Genomic DNA, 20,093 nt, shown 5'->3' with positions numbered 1-20,093 from the left:
CACCTAGGGACACCCCCATCCCTTTTCTTTGCAGCTGTACAAACAGGCCTGATGGGAGTGCCCCCAAGCCACTCCCATTAGGCAGTAGCCGACGGAGCCAGGACTACAGAACAAATCTAATTCAGTTCAACACATGTTTATTGACTACTTGCTACTCTGCTAGTTGCTGGGGATTCACGAATTAATTAGACATGATCCCTGGCTTAAGGAGATCACAGTCTGATGGGGAAAACGGACATAAAAAACTGTAGAAGGAGCTAGTAAATTCTCTACTTGGGGGTATATGGTATATACTAAGTGTTGTGGGAGGGAAGTGAGGTAGCAATTAAGTATGCTTTGGAGTAAGATGGGAAGTAGATGGTGGAAGCCAGAGAGAAGAGCTGAATTCCAGGGTCAAACCAGGAGGGGATGGTCAGGGATCGAACTATCTAGGTAATTGGACTAGATGACCTATAAGATTCCTCCCTTCATCTTAGGGATTTTCTGTGACTCTGGAGCCTCTGCTTCTTTCTGGGCAGGTTACCCTTGATATATTTGGAAAGTTGTGTGGTATTCTTGCTCATTTCTGCAGAAATATTTCTTTTCACAGAGGTTTTCAAATAAAGTATTTGTACCTTTTATCTTCTTAAATGGTCTACATTGGTAGACGGTATTTATGTTAAGGCTCACCAAATGCTGGAATAGTATTGGTGCCTTGGAATAGGTCCACAGTCCCCTTTCTGCAGTTTCCAAATACAAAGAGCTCTTGAAAATGTAAGTGTTTTTAGTAACTTACTTGGTTGGCTGAATCTGTCCTGAACTATCCTGAGGCTACTTAGAGTTTTTGTGTGTCTCATTGGGTGTGATTGTTTATATGTCCTGCTGTAGAAATAATACTAATGTGTTTGATGATGAGGCGTTACTTGCGGGATATATGCAAAATATCTCTCTTCCAAAAAGCCAAAAAGTTATGAATTTCAAACACAACTGGCCTGAAGGGTTTTGAATAGAAAATAAGGGGCTTGTAGTTTGAAGTTTTGTATGGTTTTCTAAGCAAATTCTCTATCCTTTTTGGCTTGGTAAAGGGTATAGTGTTAATGTTCAACTGTTAAAAGTTATCTGTATGGCTAATCATGGTTCAGGAAGCTAATAATTGACAAATAATTATTAATTAAAGAGATGATAATATCTCTTTTTGAGTATCTACAAGTCTTCATGTGCAAGCTGCTTTTTTTTTTTTTTTTTTTAAGCACTTTGGTATTCGTGTGGAGAAACTTCATAGTTAGACCACATAAGGAAGAAGGATTTTAGTCTTTAAGTTCTCTTGGTATCAGAGTTGTGGACCATGATATTTAGAATTAGTAGATGTTTAAAATAATGTGATGGCTGTTTGTGGAGACTTTGAACAAAAGCTGCTCTAAAGTTAAAAGGACTCTAGCATTGATTTCTCACCACCATGGACTTTAAGTGCATAGTTATGTCAGCCAGACCATTTTGAATGGGGTACTTTTATTTCCAGTTTGTAGTACTGACTGATAAATGGACTTATTACAGAATTAGTGTTAATAAAGTAAGAATTAATTCTCTTTCGTTCATTTAATAAAGGTGCTTTATTTGTAGGTTGTTCCATTTTAAATGCCTTAAGAAAAGAGTGTTTGGCAGTTGAATCCTTCCTTAGTATTTTCAGTATCATGGTTCATTTTATTTCCAGTGTTAACACAAACCCACAGAGTAAATGCTTCTGTGCTAATGTCTGGATCTATGGTGTTACAGAGGAATGCAGGCAGTAGTTCAGATGGAACCGAAGATTCCGATTTTTCTACAGATCTCGAGCACACAGACAGTTCAGAGAGTGATGGCACATCCCGGCGATCTGCCCGAGTTACCCGCTCCTCAGCCCGGCTGAGCCAGAGTTCCCAAGGTATAAGAATTCATTCTTCCTGACCATGCCTCATAGCCAACTCACTGGTCATTATACTATTGTGTTAATGTGGAAACTGGTCTGGTCTCTTGGCTTGGTGTAGGTGACAGAATCTGGTAAAATGCAGAGTGTATGACTGCAGAAGTATCAGGTCTTTAAAAATGTTTCTGTTTGGGGTATTGTCCAATTTGTTGATCCAAAGGAACTATGTCTAATATAATGGTGTGTGACACATGTATGTCTTAAGTCGTTTAACTTTTCCCTACAGCTTTTCCATCAGCATGGAAATGGGAATGCCATCTCTTTACTTTATTAGAATGGCTTAGACTCAGGGATTTAAAATAGTATCTTGAACTTGTTTTGGGAGGATGTTCAGTACTTCTCAGACTTCCAAAACTTATATTTATTTCTGTAATGTAGCCAGACACAATTAGTAGATATAACTAGTTATACCAAACTATCAGTTGCAAATACCTAGAATTTTGCTTTGGTAGTAAAGAACGGAGAATCTCTGTGTTGAAAGGTAGTTTGAAGGTTCTCTAGTGCAATTAGCCATCTGGGCTTAGATTTGGAGGGTACCCCTAATCCCTCCTGGTTCTGCTCTGGGATTCCCTATGGTGGAAGGAAGGTTGTAGTTAATACACAAAGCTGATGATCAATAGGTGATAACAAATTAAGGGGGAAAATTTGTAATATGCTTCAAGCACATAAGTAGTGCCAATTTGGTTATTGCTTTATGAACACATTGCAGAAGGAGAGAAAAACAGTTTTTTAAGCAAGAAAATGGGAACATTCTCAACAACTGTTCTTAACTTTATTTTTGAGTTTAACATTTCAGCTGAAATGTAGCTGTCGTCTCTGGATTCTCAGTTTGAAAGTTTTTATTTTTTTTTTAGCATAGTGAGAATTTTGATACATGACTGGTGTAATTCAGATATGATGCTGTGTAGTGGAATGCCATGATAGAAAAAAATCATAGTTCCTGCCCTTAAGGTGCTCACACACAGTTCAGTGCAAGATATAGATGTTTCAGCTGATCGTGGTCATGCATTGTGGTAAGAGCTCTGAGAGGTTTGCATAGAGTATCTAGGAAGTTCAACAACTGCCTCCAAGAAGCAGACAACTTGGGGCAGGTGTCCAAGGTGGAAATCCTAAAGAATTTAAAGATTTTTTTTTTAATTTATTCATAGAGAGAGGGAGAGGGAGAGAGAGAGAGAGGGAGGGAGAGAGAGAGAGAGGCAGAGGGAGAAGCAGGCTCCTTGTAGGGAGCCTGACATGGGGCTCGATCCCAGGTCTCCAGGATCATGCCCTGTACTGAAGGCGGCGCTAAACCACTGAGCCACCAGGGCTGCCCGGAAATCCTAAAGAATCTAATAGGAACTCACAGTGGAAAGATGGGAAAATGTTATTGTAGGCAGAGGGAGCAGTTTATGCAAGGGAAGAGACATAATATTCTTACAAAGCATAATTGATCATCCTTGGACATCTGAAAGTTGTAAATATTAAAAACAGCTAGGAAATACCTGGGTCCTGGGTCTCTTCCTAGTTGTTGTACTTCATAACTGTGGAGTTGCACAACTTCTAGGGATATTCTTCACAATGTAGTCTATGTAAGGTGGCCTTCTCAAAAGCAAAATGTAGATTCTTAATGAATTGAGCCTAACCTAGCTGTGTACTAACTTTTTTTAACCCAAAAGTTTGAAAATTTCAGTTTTCTTCTTTGGAGAACTGTAAAATTTACCTATCACTTTAAGATCTTTGTCATTTAAAATATGCTTTAATTTCAGCTTTGAATCTTTTTCTAGTTCTTTTTTAAGTGTCATCAAATTAGAGATGTAAAAAGGATGCTGGGTGCTTCAGAATAGGTTTTGTTATCTCAAAGAATCCCAAAAGCTATGTTCTTGCCTCGCTCTTCATAAATCTGTTATGATTTTGCTTCAGAGTATCCAAGAGGGTAATCAGGAAGAAAAGAACCTAAGCGATCCCTAAGGAAAGGAAATATTTGTATATTGTTATATCTTTAGTAGTAGAATATCTGTTTTAGTGGATTGGAATAAGGGAAGAGAGGATACAGCTAATATTTAGAAAGCGCTAGATCTAGGTACCAGAAGTCACGTTAAATGCTTTATATGAAATATCTCACTTCTCATGGTAAATGTGTGAGGAATGTGCAACTAGTATTTTGCCTTTTTTATAGATCAGGACAAAGGCTTGAAGAGATGAACTTGCCCAAAATGCTATAGCTAGTTGGTATGGTGGAGTGGAATTGAATGAGAGTCTTGATTCCAGGAGCTAAACTATTCTATACTATATATTTAAAAAATAATTTTTATTCATGAGAGACGCAGAAAGAGAGAGAAGGGGGCAGAAACATAGGCAGAGGGAGAAGCAGGCTCCCTGCAAGGAGCTCGATGTGGGACTCGATAACAGATCCTGGGATCACGCCCTGAGCCAAAGGCAGACGCTCAACCACTGAGCCACCCAGGCATTCCTATTCTATACTATTTTGTACCTCTATACCTGATCTTGGCTCTTTAGCTTATATTTTATTTAATAAAATAGGTATTTTACCTATTTGTCAGATTTTCTGAGGCATAAAGAGGAGGGTATACAGCTAATAAATCATATGGATAATAAAACCCAAATTTCCTTCTTCTCTAATTGTTTTATTATCTCTTAAAATTGGGGATCAGATTCCAGTCCTGTTCGAAATTTGCAATCTTTTGGCACTGAGGAGCCTGCTTATTCTACCAGAAGAGTGACCCGTAGTCAGCAACAGCCTACCCCAGTGACTCCGAAAAAATACCCCCTTCGTCAGACTCGTTCGTCTGGCTCAGAAACAGAGCAAGTGGTTGACTTTTCAGATAGAGGTGAGTGAGTATGGGATGATTTGATCAATTACAGAGAAGATCTGGTCAATTTTCTCTTAAGGAAGGCTTGGGGCCACTCTGCAGATAGATGCTTTATACTGACCAAATTCAGCTAGGTAAATGCTGTTTACCTGATTGCTTTCTTGAATATCTCACTGAGGATAGTTTTGTATTAGAGTACTCTTGAAGACTAGAGTAATTAAATTATTAGATTGGACCCATAATAGGCAAAAGGAACTGGAGCCCTTTTACCTATAGATGAAGAAAGTTTGAACCACATTTTCTTAAAGTCATGCTTGTCAGTCCACTTATCTCTGTTTTTTGAGGAGGAGTGATCTTTGGTAATGAGGGATGGTGAGCTGTTGAGATTGTGATTGACCAGCCCAAATTAGGCCTTAGAGCAGCAATTACAGACTGAGGAGCATATAGCCTGCCAATATGCTCTGTTAGTTTGCTTGCACAACGTTTACCTTTTTTTTTTTTTTTTTAATTTATTTATTTATTTTAGAGGCAGAGATGGTGGGGGGCAGAAGGAGAGGGAGAGGTATCAACAGATTCATGTTGAGCGGAGCCCAAGGTGGGGCTTGATCTCAGGACTCCCAAGATCATGACTTGAGCCAAAACCAAGAGTTGGACGCTTAAGCCACTGTGCCTCTTAGGTGCTTCAGTGTTTACATTTTTAGAAGTTTGTTGCCAACATTTGAAAATAGGGAATTTCACATCAAAACATAAAAACCTGGGTTACTAGTTTCTTTTAAAAACTGGAAACTCTGGGAACGTGTGGTGGCCATTCACTCACAGCATTGATTACTGGAGTGGAAAAGTAGTTGTCTCCTTAAGGTGGACAGTTGGTTCTCTATTTGGCCTTGCCCAGCAAGTGTAGGCATTTGGTTTACAACCCATGATTTACAATCCGAATTGTTAGATTACTGACACGCTAGCTCAAGAGTCAGGTTCGTTCACACTCACACCAAGTCAGTCATCAAGGAGGACACCTGTTTTCATTTCTCTTCCATCCTGTGTGTCTCCTGGAAGGAGAGTTGGATAGTCATTTTAAAGAAAAATTTACTTCCATCCAGTTTTGATTACCTGTGATGGGGGGCTTATGAGAAGCACAGATAAGTGAAATATATTAGGTAAACCCCCAAAACTGGATTTTACTTAGGATGTAAAGTAGCACAAAAGAATGATGTTAATTTCATTTTCCTAGTAGCTTTATAGCAGATAAGTGGTTAAAAGTCACTGGTTAAATGATAGCCATAAACTCTTCTGAATAGTAAACCTCTAAATGAACCCCATTTATGAGCTCTCCCAATTGCTTTGCTTTAGAAACTAAAAATACAGCTGATCATGATGAGTCTCCACCTCGAACTCCAACTGGAAATGCCCCTTCTTCTGAGTCTGACATAGACATCTCCAGCCCCAACGTGTCTCATGATGAGAGCATTGCCAAGGACATGTCCCTGAAGGACTCAGGCAGCGATCTCTCTCATCGTCCCAAGCGCCGTCGCTTCCATGAAAGCTACAATTTCAATATGAAGTGTCCTACTCCAGGCTGTAACTCCCTAGGTGAGTGTGACCAGCTTTCTGACACCTGTGTTCTATGGTTTTTGCCCTCTGAAATTAGGATCATGAAGAAATGTTTCATCTTCTCTTGTGATCTAGCTCTTTAGGTTCTTCAGTGGTGCTCAGAATATCAACTGGGTTGCCCACTCAAACAAGAAGTATTTTTGCTTCTTGGTCTGTTGTCAATAAGAATAGATCTGGTTGCAAGGACATTAAGTGGGATGCACCCACCAGTTTATTGAAAGCTCCCTGTGAAAATTTCCTCCTCTTTCCTGCAAAAATAAAACCGAAGACCAGTTATCTTCAAAATGGCTTGTTGTGTGGTACATAGTTTGAGCTTAATGCAGAATATTGGTTGTATGGTTAGAGCTGATAAGGAAATGAGAAAAACAGATTCTTCTTGCACGGCCATGAAACTAAAAGGGCACAGATGAGACCCTGGTCTTTTGTGACTTTGGTGGTTGTAGGTCTTCTATATTTGATAAATATAAACCAGACAAGTATCTCTTCTCAGATAAATGAGTATCTCAGTGTTTTTTTTTTTATGACCTTTACCTTTTACTGACAGATTCTTATGATGGTTTAAACCTTATTAACGCTCCTTAAGTGAGCTTCATTCCAAGTGTTGGGCTTAAGTTTTTGTCTAGAGTTGGAAGGCACTGATTGACATTATAGGCTTTTCTCCACTGAGTCTGCTTCTCAAATCTGTGAACTTTTCAACCTGGCCATCAGGTTCAGAAAAAAGTTAGAGCAGAGTAAGCTGTTGCTTTGCAGGCCCACAGTATGTTTTCCCTAGCATTTAATTTATCTGGATCTTTTCCTGGTCTTCGCACCACTCTCTCAGATAATTTCAACTCCTCAGAATGCATAGAGTATATAATAAGTTCCCCTAAACCATCACACCAGTCATCACTCAAAGAAAAGAATTGTTTCAGGCCTAAATCAGTATCCTTGGGTAAATGATGAAAAACTAAGAATAGACATCATCATATAAACATTAGTATTTAAGAGCTAGCTAATGTACTTTAAGATGGTAAGGGGATCTACTTTTCATATGGCAAGGGAAGAGACTCAAGCTCTGCTAGTCACTATCCATGCTTCCCTAAATTGTTACTTTTATGTACTCTGTTTGCCACATACCAGACACGGTTTGAGTTTCTGGGGGTGTAGCTGTGAACATGTCAAACAAAGTTCCTACTGTCATGGAGCTTATAGTCTAATTGGGAAAGGCAAGACAGGTGGATACATAATACGTCAGCTAGAGATATTTCCTTGAAGGAAAATGAGGGAGTGCTGAGAGGGTAAGGTATTGTGCATATATACAAACCATACACACACAAACAGGTGGTAAGGGTATGGGACACAAGAATGCTTAAGCAGTTTGAAGCACACTTACGGGCCAATATGCCTAGGACAGAGCAACCAGAATGGATAGGAGGAGATGAGGTCTGCGTTGGACCTGACGGTATGTTATTTATGCTCAGTCCTTAACCTCCTTGGAGTAGATGAAAGGATAAATATAAATCTGTTGCATCAGAGGAAAGTTTACTTTGACTTCTCGTATTAATATACTGGCAAAGTTTGAAACATATGAACCTGAACTTCCAAAATTATTTTTTGATAAGGGGTGCCTGGCTGGCTTGGAGCATGCAACTCAATTTTAGGATCATGAATTCAAGCCCCATGTTGTTGGGCATAGAGATTACTGAATTAAAAAAAAAAAAAATCCATTGCTGAAATTGTCTTTGATCCTGTTCCACTCTTTATGTTCAGCAAAATAATGTCATTAATTTTTTTTTTAATGTCATTAATTTTTAAAAATAATTTTGGTGTAAAAGTATTCTGTGCCTGTGAAAACTGAAAACCCTACAGGGAGCCTTGAAATGCATAAGTAAAAGTTTTCCTTTATTCATATCGCCAGATATAAAATTATTCTTGGGGGTTTTTTATGAATGGTTCTAGCAAGTGTGCATGTGTGTAACACATTTATACACACACACACACATATATATATATATATATTTCTTTTGTGTTATCGCAAAAGGGAAAACATAATGGTTGGTTTCGCATCTTAGATATTTTACTTTACTGGGATGCCTGCGTGGCTCAGTGGTTGAGCGTCTGCCTTCGGCTCAGGGCATAATCCAGAGTCCCGGGATCGAGTCGGACATCAGGCTCCTTGCGTGGAGCCTGCTTCTCCCTCTACCTGTGTCTCCACCTCTCTCTCTCTCTCTCTCTCTCTCTCTGTCTCTCATGAATAAATAAAATCTTTAAAAAAAAAAAAAAAAGATACTTAGGGTTCCATCTGTTTAAAGAATACAGAGAATTCATTACATTGATAGTTTATAAATTTTATATTTTTATTTTTTAATAAAGATTTTATTTATTCATGAGAGAGAGAGAGAGAGAATGAGAGAGAGAGAGAGGTAGAGACCCAGGCAGAGGGAGAAGCAGGCTCCATGCAGAAAACCCGATGTGAGACTAGATCCCGGGTCTCCAGGATCACGCCCTGGGCCAGAAGCAGGCACTAAACCACTGAGCCACCCAAGCATCCCATAGTTTATAAATTTTTAAGATTGTCCAGTATGGATTGACATTTAGATTATTTCTCATTTTATCTATTTTGAATAATACTGTAATGGAAGCATTATATGTATGTATTTTAGTGTCTTGCTAGAAAACCTGTAGGAATAAATTTATAGCAGTAGAATTGCTAGATCAATAAATTAACTGTCCCTTTTTAACACTTTTAATATAGACACATTAAATTGGTTTTAGTTCATATATTCTAAAATAAGACATGACTTGAATAATTTACCCAGAAGTTATAGATACATAATATTTTAGAAATATCTATAGAAGTATGTCTAAGAAATATCTATAGAAAAAGGAGGGTTTCTATAACATTGACACTTTACATTTTATAATGATGTTGGATTACTGAGGGTAGTTTTTTCTATGCAAGATAAATTGAATGGATCTCCAAAAATCACATTTTTAATAATATAGTCCTGGAGAAATGGCAATCTACATATCATGTATTGATTCCTTTCTCCCCCAATATGTGAATTATTTTCATTCTTTAAAGCTTACTCTAAATCATGTATGACTTTTTAAATCCCATATGATTTTTTAAATCCCGCTGTCTTCATTAACCAGAAGTTTTGTAAACTCTTTGGTTAAAGAAACTTATAAAAAGGAAATAATGTTCAGTTCCCTCTGTGTTTCCCAAAACCACATGAAAAATAGAAAAGTGAAGAGGTATATCCTTTAGATAAAATGAGCTTTCTATATTATTGCTATTAATGTCCTCTCATAAGAGTGCCTTGTGGTAACTTCCTATTTATTTCAGTGTTTAGTTTTAGGTGTACAATATAATGATTCAGCAATTCTATATATTACCCAGAGCTCATCAAGATAAGTGTACTCTTGAGCCCCTTTAAATCTATTTCACCTCTTTCTCCCCCCCCACCCCCTAACCCCTTTGGCAGCCACCAGTTCTCTGTATTTAAGAGTCTGGTTTGTTCCTTTGTTTTGTTTCTTATATTCCTCATATGGATGAACTCCTATGGTATTTGTCTTTCTCTATCATATTTCACTTAGCATAATACCCTCTAGGTCCGTCCATATCATAAATGGCAAGATCTCATTCTTTTTTATGGCTAAGTAATGTTCCTGTGTGTGTCTGTGTGTGTGTGTGTGTGTGTGTGTGTCCGTGTATACATATATACATATATATGTAGAACACACGTCTTCTTTATCCATTTATCTATGGATGGACACTTGAGTTACTTTTGTAGCTTGGCTATTATAAAGACTAACTGCCTGTTTAAAAATCTGATTACAGAAGAAGCCTAAGTCTTTAATTAATTAATTTATTTATTTATTGTTTTGGAAGCCTAAGTCTTTAAACAGAATCAGCCCCCTTCCAAAAAAATGAATATATTTAATCTAGGTCAAAATTGCCAAAATATGTTTATTTCCATAATAGAAGAGTCCATTTTCTTCTTCATTTTCCATAAGTTTCTTTTGGATTATTGCAAAATGCTCAATTCAGGTTTGATATCATTGCATAATAGAAAGGAAGCAACACTTAATATCGATATAACTTGATAATTTAGCATAGAAAAGTTAAATATCACCAAAAGAAAATGTTGTTTTTGCTCCTTTTTAATAAATGTATGGCTTTACGATTTTTTGGAATTTGAGAAATACATTATCAGAAGAAGAGAAGGAACTACTACTAGTATATTGAACATACTACAAGTATATTCAAAGATCGCCAGATCCATTCTGTGGAAGAAAATAATTTTTTTTTTAAGATTTTATTTATTTATTAATGAAAGATAGAGGCAGAGACACAGGCAGAGGGGGAGAGAGAGAGAGAGAGAGAGAGAGAGAGAGAGAGGCAGAGACACAGGCAGAGGGAGAAGCAGGCTCCATGCAAGGAGTCTGACATGGGACTCAATCTCGGGTCTTCAGGATCAGGCCCTGGGCTGAAGGCAGCGCTAAACTGCTGAGCCACTGGGGCTGCCTGGAAGAAAAGAATTTATTGTGGGTGCAAGTTATGGCCCTGACATCACTTACCTTTGGTAGATTCAATCTATGATCAGATATATATTGGATAAAAATAATATATTTGGAAGGTAACACAATTGGCGTACAGAGAACTATCACTTTATGAGCTTACATCTTTTATCTTGAGATTAAGTTTTCCCTTCTTTTAACAGGACATCTTACAGGAAAGCATGAGAGACATTTCTCCATCTCAGGATGTCCGCTCTATCATAACCTCTCAGCTGATGAATGCAAGGTATTGTATTCATTACTTGACATATAGTTATCCAGTGAGTGCTTACTTAAGGTTTGTCAGGTACTCTACTAAACACTGGGGATCCAATGTGAACAAATAGGCAGGGTCCTTTTTCTTACATTCTAGTGAAGGAAACAAAAGTACAGTTGTTTTTTAAAAAAATAGTCAAACAGATAAAAGAATTCTAGTATGTAATGAATGCTTGAAGGAAATAGGGAGATTATATATGGAATACTTGGAATATCATCTTGTAGTGCATTGATACTTTCCGTTGAAAGTTGACTTCAATGACAGCCAGAGACCTATTCCATTAGGAAATAATTTGCATAAATATGTGATCTCAATATTTATGCATTAGATTTTCTTCTCATGAATCTGTGAAGACATTTTGTTCTTTAAATTTTTTCATAATTATTTTCCTTTCTCTCTGTTTCTACAGAATACTTTTCCTTTTTGTTACCCTCAATCACACCTACTCTTGGCTGGTTCTTGTTTTAAGTTCTTGAGAAATATAGTCCTAAATAACCTTTGGGATTTGAGGGTAATAGATTTAGGAGAGTCTGAGATCCTATTTTATATGTTCTGTGTGGGTTGCAGCTACCAGGAATGGAACTAATAATGGAGAAGCAAGAGTTGAAAACGTTCTTAATTAAATGGATTGCGTGGGTAGTATTTGGACAGGTTATCCAAGCTCATTACATCAAAGTGTTAACTGTTGTTCTTGTGGCTGTTATTTTCTGACAACGCCAAGGTCACAGATTTATTCCTGTCTGAGCCAGTTTTATCCTAAGAAAAATTAGAATCCCTAGCTAATATTAGTTCTTTCTGATTCAGGAATTAGTTCTCTTATTCAATAGCTAGACCACACGATGGGAAATTACTTTATGTCTTCTATAGTCTTTTAACAAAGTATGTATACTTTGAATTCTTATATGGATTTTAAGGTTGAAGACACTCTTATTTTTCTTCAGTCCAAATCTCTTGTGTGAGGAGGGTCATTATTTCTTCTGCTCTGTATAAGAGCAAGTGGTAGGTCTTCCCATTAGCCTGAGACCAAAACATCTGCATCAGAATCCAGCAAAGCACTAGGTCTTTCTCTGAAAAGAACTGTGGTCTCTTTTTTGAGAGCTATCCTCTGCCTCTTGTCTTTAAATATCCTGATCTGATACTGTGGATGGTTTCACATAGAAGTTTTCCTAAGGTACAATTTTTTAAATTGTTGGCTTGCGGCAATGTGAACAAGTTACTTTAAGCAATTTATTTTTTAAAAAGAAAAATAAAAATTTCAGTTTGAGAAAGAAAATTCTGGAAAAAGAAGGAAAGCATTTCTTGAATTTTTCTTCAGTTTTTTTCTTCCTCGCAAGAGAAATCAGGCTCTGCATAATCCATCTCTACTACTGGAACTTGGAGGATCCATAGAATTTCTGAAAGATACATATTTTTATTATGTTTAGAATTCCAAATGGAAAAATTAAACTAATTCCTTGCATTTATTGAAAGCTTTGTAGTTTTAAAGTACTTGCATATACTTGATTACCCTTGAGTTTCCCGGTAAACGATTGCAATCAAGAGTATTACCATTTTTATTCAGTTACAGATTGCGGTGACTGCACACTGTGCCAGGTATCTGAGGATTTTCTGACTGAGAAAAGACTGTTCAATGAGCTAACTTTCTCATTGGGGGAGGCAAAACACATACAAATGAATAAAGAAGAATTTCATGCAGTGATAAATGTGTGAGGAACAAAAAACTAAAGATACAGAGATACGGCTGTTTTGGGAGTGACGGGAGTACGGCACTGCTTTTGTTCAGGTTGTTAAGGAAGAACCTTGCAGAGGAGTTGGCATTGGACCTGAGTCATGGCTGATGGCAAAGAGACTGTTATGTGAAGATCAAGGAGGTGAGATGTAGGTGGAAGGACGAGCAAGCACAAAGGCTGTGAGGTGGGGATCAACCCTATGTGGAGTTTGAGGGGCCACCAGTAGGAGTAGGCCAGTGTGGCTGGAGCATGATCAGAAATGAGGAAGCAGGATCCAGATCCTGAAGGACCTTTAGACCTTGGCACGAGGAGTATGTCTTTATTGTGATGGCTGTGGGAAGCACTCGGAGGGCTTTAGCAAAGATGTAATACCATTTCATAAATGCTTTTTAAAATCACAGCTTGTTTGCCTGTGGAAAATGGACTGGAGAGGGTAGGAGTGGACGCAGTCGACTTATTAGAAGGCTGCTCCGAAGCTCAGGCAGTAGCTGGTGGCCGGGACTAGGTGCTGTATCATTGGAAATAGTAAGAATTGATCGGATTTAGGATATGTTTTGGAGGGGGCCAGCCTGATAGACTTGCTGATGGATTTGATGAGGGGAGAAGCAGCAGCAAGGTTGACCTTCAAGTTTTTGACTCAATGGTGGTTTAAAAAGTGTTGCTATCTGTCGATAGAGGGAATATTTGAAAGGAGCAGATTTGTGGGAAAATGCCAGTGGTGGTGGTTTGACTGTGCTAAGTTTTTGTGTGAAGTGCGACAGCTGGTTGGATGTGAGCCCTCATTTCCGGAAGGTGAAGTAGAAGCTGTTGGACAGCTGTGATTGGTGTTAAGATCACAGAATTGCAGAGTTGAGTTTCCCCATGGACTTGACCCCCAGCTTTCCAACCTTTTCTTTGCACCTCTTCTTGTGCTTCCTTAGGTTTCTTGTTTCTTCTCCATTGCGTGGTGGAAAGGGTCCAGGCTCAGTAATCAGACTTCATTAAAATCTTCGCCTTACCACCGTGTAGCTGTGATGATTTCACTTCTCTAATTCTCAGTTAATGGCTGAGAAAGCAGACCGTGAAGCCTGCTTTACCTATTTTTGTAGAGATGGTGATAAACTCGAAGACCCTTTGAAAGTAGAAGCACAACATAAATTCAAGGGATTACCATTGTATTCTTATGCTTTTAAGTAAACTTAGTCTTAGAAGCAGGTGGATTTATTGACATTGTTGATGGTTGCAGGTGAGAGCACAGAGCCGGGATAAGCAGATAGAAGAAAGGATGCTGTCCCACAGGCAAGATGACAACAACAGGCATGCAACCAGGCACCAGGTATGGGCCTTGTTAAAGCTCTGGCCGCTCACAGTCTGAGAGCCAAGTCTTGGATCTCCTCTGCCTGGGAACGGGCATTAGGTTTAACCATGCCTCTTGTTCCCCATGGTAGTTCTAAGTGACTCATACTCAGTTGTACGTTCAGAAGCATATTTGCTTTCCAGATAGTAAAATTTCATGAGACAAACACTTTTGCTTCATAAATGAAGGGCTCATGTTGTTTATGAAAATAATAGTAATCGCAGATAGTCCTGATTATTTTAGAGATTACACTTGCTGCTCCATGTCCTCATGTTGCATCTCCTTTTTAACCTTTTGTTACTTTCAAACTCCCTCACTGTGCTGGCATGTTTCCGAGGTCACCAGTGACTTGTGCTTATTAGCATTTGACTCTTGTTGATGGTCTCATTTTTCTTCTACTTCTCTCTTGCCTTGGATTCCAAGATGCTGCTTTGCCCTAATCTTTCTGCTTCTCTGAACATCCTGCTTATTGATTATGCTTAATTCCTTGTTCCTTCATGAATGCCTTTGGTCTTTGCTCTTGCTGTCTTTCTGCCTAACTCTGTGCCAAGAAGAGATTGTGTTTATCCTTCAAGGCCTTGAGCATCTCTCAGCTGTTGTAGGAATTTCCCAGATCTCTTGCCACCGGGGACTTTTTCCTTACGTATTCCATTTTAAGGTTCTCAGGATGCTGGCTTAGCACTTGTCACATATTGTATATACATAGCTCATCATATGGATGTCTGTTTTTGTGGTTAGATTATAGGTGGATAGCAGAGGAAGCCTGGTGAGGAGGGAGAAGTTTGGGTTTGGAGCCAAACAAATCTGGATTTGAATACTGTGATTCTGTTATGCTAGCTGTGTGATCTCGGGTAGGTCAGCTAATCTCCCTAAATAGTATTTCCTTGTTAATAGCAAGGAGTGAATACTACCTACCTGGTAGGGTAGTCATCTAACAAATATCTATCCCCAGTGCTTGGCAGGTAATAAGCACTCCCATGAGTGGTAGCTGCGATTCTTTTTTTTGTCTGTCTGGGGTTCTCGTGTTACTCAGTTTAAAAGTTTTATTCATTCTTGTATCAGTGTCTTGGAAAACAGCAAACATTCAAGAAATGCTTTTTGAATTGAAATGATCTTTATTTTATTCCTGTTGCTTTGGTGGAGGCTTCCCTCCTTAATTTATGTTTTGTTTGGTTTACTACTAAAATAAGTACATTCCTGAACCCATATTAACTGACAGTAACTATGGTGGTCTGGAACCCAATTTCAAATTTTAAAATCATCATAGTATTTACAGAGTGACTGTAACACATGTGGCATTTTTTTCCCTGCCCATATTGTGTTGGGTTTTGTGTTGTTACTTTGATTTTGAAATTTACTGACATAATGCATTTTCTAGCTAGCTTCTCAGTGTCCTCTTATTGCCTTTTAGGCACCAACAGAGAGGCAGCTGCGGTATAAGGAAAAGGTGGCTGAACTCAGGAAGAAAAGGAATTCTGGGCTGAGCAAAGAGCAGAAAGAGAAATATATGGTGAGAAAAAGTTAAACAGCATGAACTCTTACCAGTCGCATTTGATTGTTTTTGGTTTCTAAACTCTGCTTTTCAGATCTGCCATTTGGTTTTCTCCAGTAGAAGGGCCCACCTCTGGCCCTTAGAGTTTACCATAATCCTCCTCAAACTGGGTTAAGAGTAGAAACAGGAGGTCTTTGAAAAACAAAATGGCCTTATAATTTAGATAAACAGAAATTCAATCCTGTAGTTGTTTGTAAACCTCTCTTTAGTTGTAAAGGGTTAAATTTAGCCATTGAACAAATACCAGGATGTTGGAGATGTCTGTATGTAGGAAAGTATCTTAATGGGAAAACAGAATTCCTGCATGATAAAAATTAATTGGGTGATACAGTCTGTAACAAGATTTTTTGTGTAGTATTTTAGCTTTCTTCCTAGTTTTAAAAATAATGCACATTTTGGGCTTATGGGTTTTTTTTAAAGATTTTATTTATTTGAGAGAGAGAGCTTGAGCAGGGGGAGGGGAAAAGGGAAAGGGAGAAGCAGACTCCCTGCTGAGCAGGGAGCCCAAGGATTCAGGGCTGGATCCCAGGACCCTGAAATTATGACAGAGCCGAAGTCAGATGCTTAACTAACTGAATCACCCAGGTGCCCTAAAAGTAATGCACATTTGTAATAGGAAACACAGAACACAGGACCCCTGGGTGGCTCAGCAGTTGAGCATCTGCCTTTGGCTCAGGTCAGGAACCAGTCCTGCATAGGGCTCCCTGCAGGGAGCCTGCTTCTCCCTCTCCCTCTGCCTCTCTCCTCTCTCTCTCTCTCTGTGTCTCTCACGAATAAATAAATAAAATCTTAAAAAAGGGGGGGGGGGAGTACAGAACACATAAGAAAAGTATACATAAAGAAACATCAATCCTATACCCTTAAAAAGTAACCATGGTTAGCATTTGAGGAGATATTTTCCTAACCTTTTACATAATGCCTTATTTATGTAATTTGGATTTTACTGTAAGTACAGCTTTGGATTCTCTGTTTTCATCTAAATAACTTGAACTATAATTTCCTCATTTCATAAAAAATTTTTCAAAAAATTTTTGCTTAAAGTTTAACTTAAGTATAAAGATTTATGGTAAACATAATTTATAAATATATGTGAATGATATTTATAAATGTGGTAACAAATGTGTTTTATAAATGATATTTATAAATGTGGTAACAAATGTGTTTCCTACTGAAAATACCAAAAGTATTAGAGAAGAAAAATTCCAATAAAAAACACCCTCTGGGATCCCTGGGTGGCGCAGCGGTTTGGCACCTGCCTTTGGCCCAGGGCGCGATCCTGGAGACCCGGGATCGAATCCCGCGTCGGGCTCCCGGTGCATGGAGCCTGCTTCTCCCTCTGCCTGTGTCTCTGCCTCTCTCTCTCATTCTATGTGACTATCATGAATAAATAAAAAAAACAAACAAACAAACAAACAAAAAAAAACACCCTCTGAGAAGGACACACACCCCCCATGTGTTTTGCTATATGATCTTTTGTCTTTTTCTGGTATGTATTTTTATTTTTTCATGGAGTTGGAATATTGGCTTATTTAGGCACCAGATTATTTAATGTATGGTTTGTGAATACTTAGCACAGCCTCACTAAAGCAAAAATATGCCAAGCCATGTGTTTACTTTTTTGGTCATCCCCACTGCCTTGAAAATGATAATCTTATGAATGAAATGGAAATGGACCAGCAGGAAATGGGTGGTGGGCGAATTTGTAGCTAACCGCCTACGCCAGACTACTGGGTTTGTAGAGGGGGAGGGTTCCCCCAGTGCGTTGTCAGGTGCAAAGTTGTATGCTTCCCTCTGCCTAATTCAGTGTTTTTATCTACAAGTAGGGTAGACATGGAATAAGTAACATGATAATAGCATTTATTGAGTGGTTAGGCACTGTGGTTATGTTGTTCCCATCATCTATGAAATCCTTTTTGATGGATGGTGTCTTAAACTATTACATAGGTAAGAAAACGGAGGTTTATTTTATTGATTGATTGATTGGTTGATTGAAAACGGAGGTTTAGAGAGAGAATTTGCCCAGAAATCATATGGAAACAGAGTTTCTGAAGTAAAAGCTCCTAAAATTTACAAACATCTACTTTCCAGTAATTTGAGCTAGGTTATTTGGATCCAACCATCCTGTTTAAAACTGCTGGATAGGATTTTTTAAACTTAAAAATTTTTTGATTAGACTAGAAGAAATATTTAGAGCCTGAATCTTAGATGGCATTCCAAATTCAAAGGACGCCTGGGTGGCTTAGCAGGTAAGCATCTGCCTTTGGCTCCTGGCGTGATCCTGGAGTCCCCGATCGGTCATCGGGCTCCCCACATGGAGCTTGCTTTTCCTTCGCCTGTTTCTGCCTCTCTCTCTCTCTCTCTCTCTCTCTCTCTCTCTGAGTCTCTCATGAATAAATAAATAAAATATTTAAAAAACAACAACAAAAGATACAGGTCACAGGGGCCCAGAAGAACCGGAAGAAATTGTATTAGAGGTCAAGGTCCTGGTGAATGTTTTTTTCATATGCTAATATACATGTGAACTCTATAATGTTCTCCCTGGGATGAGCCATCCACTCCACTTAACAACCATTGTCTTCTATTCTCTGGGTGAGAGGTGGAGTTAGGACCGAGTGGGAAGGGCTAGAATCAGAGGTTTAAAAGAGAAGTTTCCTTTGTGACCTTTCTTTCCGGTGCCAGCATACTTGTCATGAGTACCATGGTGAGATTTGATGCTTAGTGAGAACTGGCTTATTTTTATGCTACTGATTTTCTATGAATATTGCCTCTTTCTTCTTCCTTAATATTTAGTACAATGTTTTTTAAAGGGGCCAGCTTGTATTTCCCATGCACTGGGGCTGAAGATCTCAGGCAGGAGCTTCAGGCCACGGGTGGAAAGGGTCCTGGATGCAGCGACCACAGAGACAGAATTTAGCAAGGACCACTTAGTGCAGATACCCTTCCTTGTTGAGGCTTTTCCTTTTAGTCTAAAATCTCAGACCCTAAGTCTCAGATTTTGTGGGGTTTTATTGTTTTTGTTTTATTCTTAAATCTGAGAGTATACACCAAGGCTCCTTCCGGATTTCAAGATTCTAGGAATTTGTAGTGCCTTTGGGTTTGTTATATTTTATTTATCTGTATTGTCCACATTTTCAGATGAAGTGGAGGCCTAGAATTCTGACCCTCAATTTGCTCATTTAGAGAAGAATGAAACTGTTTAGGAAGTGTAGGAGCATTTTCTTTCTATATTCACTAGGGTGGATAATGGTTGTTTTTGGCATTAACCTGATAACTGTGTCTTATGCTCAGTCCTTGGTGCCTAGTATAATGCCTGGCATATAGTAGGCACTAAACAAATAGCTTATACTTGTGGTTGGCCCTCTGGTTGGCATTGATTGAAATGAAATAGATTAAGTTCTTAGAAGCAAAGAGAATCACACTCTGATTATTTTCCTAGGAACACAGACAGACCTATGGGAACACTCGGGAACCTCTCTTGGAAAACCTGACTAGCGAGTATGACTTGGATCTTTTCCGAAGAGCACAAGCCCGGGCTTCAGAGGATTTGGTGAGTATTAAAACCTTCAAGCTGTGGACCACTTGTGAAGGACATGTAGAACTGCCAAGAAAAGTGATCAATCAGTTGATGAAGAATTAAATGTCCTTTACTGCTTGAATCTCTTTCCCCACCCCCCAGGTATCCTTTTATCTGATCGTCCTCCACCCCATTTATATTTAAAATTAATTCCCTTCTCTTTCCCTGATGGGTTTTCCCTCTCCACCTCACCTCCCAGATGGACCTGTTTGGTCGAAGTGTTGAGGCTGGGTGAGACTATAGATGGCCCTTGGTCTCCGTTGAGCAATTTGCAATTCTGAGAGCCTCTAGATTGTTTGCTTAAGCCTCTCCTGTTCTCTTAACACTCTCACCTCCCCCCCACCTCTCCAGGAACTTGTCTTTGCAGGTTTTCCTGAGCTTTCCAGCCTATCCCCTAAAAGAATTGAACAGTGAAGAGGAATAATGGAAAAGGCTGGCTATGTGTTTTATGAAATTAATCTATGACCTGGTCAAGTTTTACAGTTAGTTTCCCTTCGTTTTCATACCCTAGGAGAATTTCCAACAACTTTGTTTTAAAAAAATTTGTGGTACCTCTGATTTAACAGGTTAAATGTGTTGAGGAATACTTAGGTTGTAGAGTGAATATCTTACTTACTTTTTTTTTAATTGCATCAAATACTTCATTTATAAATGCTCAAATAGACTTGTCGGAAACTTGGAGGCAGCGGGCTTTGGTGGCTGCTTTCTCTGTCGTGCTCTGG

General features: G+C 38.7%; 1 protein-coding gene across 4 annotated transcripts in view; it reads left to right on the top strand.

Annotated features, from left to right (window-relative positions):
- KAT7 (lysine acetyltransferase 7) overlaps nt 1-20,093 on the top strand; it is a 33,492-nt gene that overhangs the window by 1,020 nt on the left and 12,379 nt on the right. The window contains exons 2-8 of one of the 4 annotated variants that reach the window (XM_077852816.1): nt 1,805-1,900; nt 4,594-4,770; nt 6,100-6,339; nt 11,067-11,149; nt 14,135-14,224; nt 15,657-15,755; nt 19,234-19,344. In XM_077852816.1, coding sequence (XP_077708942.1) covers nt 1,805-1,900; nt 4,594-4,770; nt 6,100-6,339; nt 11,067-11,149; nt 14,135-14,224; nt 15,657-15,755; nt 19,234-19,344 — 896 coding nt within the window. Of the gene's footprint in view, nt 1-1,752; nt 1,901-4,593; nt 4,771-6,099; nt 6,340-11,066; nt 11,150-14,134; nt 14,225-15,656; nt 15,756-19,233; nt 19,345-20,093 lie in introns of all 4 variants that reach the window. The other 3 variants (XM_077852819.1, XM_077852817.1, XM_077852820.1) reach the window with 3 other exon arrangements.

This window comes from Canis aureus, chromosome 16 (genome assembly GCF_053574225.1).
Source record: "Canis aureus isolate CA01 chromosome 16, VMU_Caureus_v.1.0, whole genome shotgun sequence".
Classification (NCBI taxonomy): domain Eukaryota; kingdom Metazoa; phylum Chordata; class Mammalia; order Carnivora; family Canidae; genus Canis; species Canis aureus.
Note: the sequence above shows the minus strand (reverse complement) of the source record. Positions and strands in the feature narration are given on the sequence as shown.